We start from the raw sequence: 5,494 nt of genomic DNA, 5'->3' as shown, positions 1-5,494 counted from the left end.
GGCCATGAAATTTCAATTTTTTCATTTGCACCACAAGGTATTGAAACTGTATCAACTTAGGCCTTTGGTCGGATTGATTATTGGATCATTCATTAAATTGACGACATGGTGAGCTTAAGACTCTTATATGGACTAACGTGTAAGCTATATTTGCATTATATTGACAAAAACAACTCATCAATTCAATGGAGGATTGAATGTTCAGCGAGACAAAAGGTATATTTTGATATAATTTCAGAGCCTCAGGGTGCAATGTGAGAAAATAGAACCTCATGGCACATTTGAAAACCACCTCAAACCTAGAGGGTGTAAAATGTAGGTAGCCCTTATTTTTATGTCATTTGACAATTTGTTAACTTAGAATTTCTCCATATCGGTTCACTATCCACGAGTTCAAAGGATAATCAGTTTCTGCCTCAACTATCTAACTTCAATCAACAAAAATACTACAAAATGAAATTTGCGGAACCTATAAAAATGTTAGAGATCCTTCTAGTACCCACAAGAGATCACTTACAAGTTACAAGCGTTTCCCTATACACATTTTTTTTTTTGAAAAGAAACGAAAGAATTTTATAAAACGAAAGAATTACAAAAAAGAAAAAATAAACCACGTGGAAAAGATATCCACCTGGAGCTAGAAGAGAACTAGCAAGGACCCCTAAAGAAAACTAATTGAACAGAGGAAAAGCTAGACCAAATCAAATAACGGCTGCTAACAAATCCCTAAAAATAGAAGAGAAATTGTAATCTCTAAACTCCACTGAAACCGAAGCCCAAAGGGCTGCCCAATGTTTCCCTATACACATGTAAAACAACGAAAACCATCTAGCATCACTTTTTAAGTAATTATACAAACTTTAAAGCAAAAAGGAATTCAAATAAAAAATTAAGCATATTGTATTCATCCTGTATTTTTATTTTTTGCTATCTGCAGATGCATGATATAGCTGACTATGATAAGTAGTCACCTGGATAACCGTTTTTGAGCCAACAAATGATTCAATCTTCTTCCAGTCACGATCAAATCTGAGTCGACCCAAGCAAACAACATAAGAATGTATAATGGAGGAACAATTCACATGAATTAAAACCGAAAAGCTTACATGCGCAGTAGCTCATGCACACACCTCACACACAAATATAAAAGATGTATAGACACATATACTCATGCAAACATGTATATTGCGTTAAACATAAACCAGATACGTCAATTGGTTACAATAAACAGTAATACATCTTGACCATGAAAAGAAGAGAAACTAAATACCAAATTGATAAAACGTCTTAATAAGACATTCAATTGACACACATACATTTTGAAGATTATCCATTTGTAGTTAATCACTGGGGACTGACTCAAATTGGCCTTCGCCACCTTTGACATACATAACTTACACTTAACTTTTCTGCTAGTCTCTTTTCTTTAGTTTTTTTCAACAACCTACTGAAGCAAGGCATCTATTCAACAAATCTAAAAACGGAAATAAAATTATGAATCGTATTATATTTAGTACGACCTGATACCTTTCGTTTATCTTATTTTTCTTGGATACCAAACAATGTAATGAGTACCTAGAAAAACCTATAACAAATATCAAGAACTAGACCTAATTGTAAATTCCAAATTGGGATTTTGAATTCCTCAAATTCCAAGATCAGCAACTTACATAACATAACATTCCACTGGAATGAACTAATCCAATCGACTGGATCGACTAGAGCGAGATTTTTAATTTAGATACAGCCTAATGTTCAGAACAACATTCTTCGACAACATGCAAGTCTTTACCTACACTCGAGCACCTGTTCTCTCACTCACTAATACAAACCCGAAAAGACATCCCTTGGACAAAATTTTAGCTCCAACTTAGCAAAATTAATCTAATTAGCACAAGTTCACATACAAAACCCATCAAATTATCTAACATTAAAGTAGCAAATATCCGAAAACCTAAGGACCTTCAATAGGCACCAATTCTCTACTTGTTTAATAAGAAATGGGCTAATCCTTTACAGAACAAAAAGCACCATCCCAATCCCAAATCTTCCGCCATTAACTGAAAGAAAAGATTTTCCATTTAATTCTTATTTAATTAGATTAAAAAAGAAGCAGCCTTTTCAACTATTTTCCATACCCTGTCCCCAATTTTCCTAGCAACCAAACAGAAACCAAAGAAACAATACAAATAACACAAAAAGCGAGCTCCTTACAGCTGAAGAGCTTCGAGAAACTTGTCGTGCTCCTGGTCCGTCCAGCTCTCTCTCGACTTGGTAATCGTATACGGTTTCCGGATTTTCTTGCTCTGATCATCCGCCGACATCGACGCGGCGTTTGCGCTCGCGGACGACGCCGTGCAGGCAGCAGTCGTACTGGTCGCCGCCGTAGCTGAAGCAGCACCAGTAGGCGGCGGCGGCATAGAACTGAGACCCGGAAGACCCATATTGGTATTCATGGGATCGAATAAGTAGAAACCTTGAGGTGGGTTTGGATTCACAGACACCATGAACTAGAAGCTAAAAGCTATAAGCCGAAAGCTGAAATTATCAAATACAAGTAGTGAAAGCTATCAAGTTTCTAAATAAACCACACAAAAGTGAAATTTTCTCTCTGAATTGTGTTGGCTTTTGTTGCTTCGCTTTGCCTTGTGATTTTGGTAGGAAATGAAATGTGGTTTATAATGTAACCGCCTTTGGGGCGTTCAGCGATAATATTTTATTGAGAATTTTTTTTTATATTAAAAAAAAAATAAAAAAATTAGTGGCAAGTCACGGCTATCCACTTTTTTGGAGACCAGAAAGACACACAGACTTTTTAGCCTCCCCGGCATGTTTCTAATTAGATTTAAGTGAATTATTGAGCACTTTACAATTCGAATTCATTACTTGTAACAGTTTTTTTTTTAATTACGTGAGTTCTTCTCAAATAGAGAATAAAAGTACAATTTTTTGTAAGTAAAATTCTAAAAAACACTAGACGCTAGTTGGGGTGGACTTGAGCCTAGCGCCTAGACAAGAGCATTAGTGGATTTAACTAAATTTATTATATATCGTACAAAGAAGTTCATGCTTATACTTAAAAGTACATAATTGTATTAAGATACATAAATTGCAGAATAAAACGACATATAGATAATAAAATATTAAAACATAACACAAAATAAAAGTTACCTATTTTTCTTCTAAGTGAGATTTGCGATCTAGATGGATGTGGACGAGTTTTCTTAATTTTTAAATGCCTAATAATTAGTCATAATGGTGGCTATCTGCCTAGCCCTCCTAGGCAGCGCTAGCCCGGAATTTTTAGAACAGAGACTTTAAGGGAAATTATTTTTACTGTGCAAAAAAAACAACTCCATTGAAATAAAAGTGTAAATTATGAGTTATGAGAAATATGAATATTTGCATTTGTTGATGTTGAGGTAGGCAGGGACACTATAATATAGATATTACCAACTTGGGTACCGGACACGTGGCGGCACATAGATATGGTATCAAAGTATGTGCTGGGCATACTCGGAGTGGCACGTGGCAGGTGCCATTGCTATCGCATTTTAAAATTCCCCTTTTTTTAGCTACGTGGGACGATGTAATTGGTCATACTTTAGAATAAATTAAAAACGAAAAATGAGAGATTTTGGGCAGCTTCAGCTTTCAAGGGTAGCAAACATGGAGAGTCGGGCAATGGTCTTCAATCACCTTACCATTGGGTAACAGAAAAATAATAGCAATTCTTATTAGGGCATTTTCACCTATTGGTAAAATGTAAGGGTAAAATCAACAATATAGCTTTTTAATTGAAAAAAAAAGAAAAAAAAAACTCTCTCCAACCGTCCATAAAATCAAGAGCAAGTGGTCGGTTAACTATTGTCAGCCCAAATGCCCAACCTTCTCAAGTCAGGTTTGTTGCCTTCGAACAAGCTGACGCAACATGATGGCAGCGATTTTTTTTTTATTTTATTTTTTTTATGTCAGGCACGTGTGTTACACTCACCCAGAAGGATAGTGACCCGACAAACCCTGTAGCGGTGGGCCCTATTGTAGCAGATATCACAAAACCTCCAACGACTAGTTGACGTGGATTGCTCCAACAGTAAAAATATTTAAAAATATTAAGGGTTTGTCATGTGGCGCAATCCGGTGCATCTAATTTCAAATTAACGCCCAAGATTGATCTAACATTAAAAACTTATAAAAAAACAAAAAACCAGAAATAGGAAAAAATTATAAAAGAAAAATCAGAAAAAATGAAAAAAAAAAAAAATTTCAGAAAAAGAAATATTGAAAAATAATTAAAAATTAGAATTTTTTATATTGTTGTTTCAATTTCTAGTTGGTTATATGACTAATGGAGTTTTTCATCAAATTAATTATATTTGAAATAATTTATTAGAATTATACAATTGTTTTTTTTTTCAAAGTATAAAAAAAAATAAAAAGTTAATATTTACTTGCCCTAGCTCTTGGTTCTTTTTAAACTGGTTAAGTTGCACAAAAGACAATTTATATGCTCTTGCCCTTGCCTTCCATCACCAGTTGCTCTTAACATTTGAAAAAAAATCATAAGTAGGGTAATAGTGTCACAACCCGTGCCGGGAAGTTATTTTTGAAATTTGTGAAAAGACGAAAATACCTTTAGACGTTGAATAATGTGTGTGTGATATGTATTGGTTTAATTATTTGGGATTGGTGACCCAATTAGAACTAAGATTTTCTTAGTTTTGGTTAGTGACTTTAGGACCACACACACACACATCAGCTTTCTCTCTCTTCCTCGTGTCCTCTCTCTCTGTCCTCCCTCTCGATTTTCTGTTTCTTTTCCATACAAAACGTACGGACGATCTAGAAACCAAACTTTCAAGCACGGATCGAAGGTAAAAAGGTGAGATTTGGAATCCTTGTAACCTCCTGAGTTCATCTATACCATTTTGTTGTAAGAAATACTTCGAAATCACATGAAAACCTTAACCCCGAATGAGGTACTGTTCATGCACTAATTATTGTGAGGTTTTTAGGGGATTTCAAGCTCATAGGGAGCTTTAGAAGGTTGTCACGAAGCTCGGGGTGTATCGTTGGAGTGTTTTGGACGTCGGGATCACAAGTTCAAGGGTTGGCCGGTTTTTGTGGAATTTCTCCGGCGTGATTCAGTCGACTTTGGGGCTTTAAAGTGGTATATTTCTCTTCCTTATGTCCTAAGCTTCATTTTGGTGGTAATTTCGTAGAAAATGGATGAAAAATGAGTGAGTTATAAGGAAATGAAAATTTCCCAGTTTCCGACGACGGCAACGATCCCCAGAGCTGAAGGTAGAATATGAGAGGATATTTCGTTAAGTTTAACGGAATATTCTAACAGTGTTAGGTCACGCCGTTAAGTTTTGTTAAGGAATAAACAGAATATTCCGGAATATACCTGACAGCGTCAATTGACACCGTCAGTGTGCCTGGCACATGGCCGCGTGTAAGGGACGTGTCTGGCCATGCATTGGCCGGTGCG

The 5,494-nt window shown here is 35.7% G+C and overlaps 1 protein-coding gene across 6 annotated transcripts in view; it reads right to left on the bottom strand.

Moving 5' to 3' along the window:
• LOC103410159 (protein REVEILLE 5-like) overlaps positions 1–2,689 on the bottom strand; it is an 8,390-nt gene extending 5,701 nt beyond the window's left edge. For 2 of the 6 annotated variants that reach the window (XR_011582517.1, XM_070824262.1), the window contains exons 1-2: positions 2,215–2,658; positions 972–1,029 (exon numbers count right to left, since the gene is read on the bottom strand). Coding sequence is in view for 5 of the 6 variants with exons in the window: in XM_070824262.1 (XP_070680363.1) it covers positions 972–1,029; positions 2,215–2,507 (351 nt within the window). In the remaining variant the exon portion in view is untranslated. 6 annotated transcript variants of the gene reach the window in all.
• Positions 2,690–5,494: the final 2,805 nt, after the last annotated feature.

Source organism: Malus domestica, chromosome 07 (genome assembly GCF_042453785.1).
Source record: "Malus domestica chromosome 07, GDT2T_hap1".
NCBI lineage: Eukaryota > Viridiplantae > Streptophyta > Magnoliopsida > Rosales > Rosaceae > Malus > Malus domestica.
This window is presented reverse-complemented; position numbering and strand designations above follow the sequence as displayed.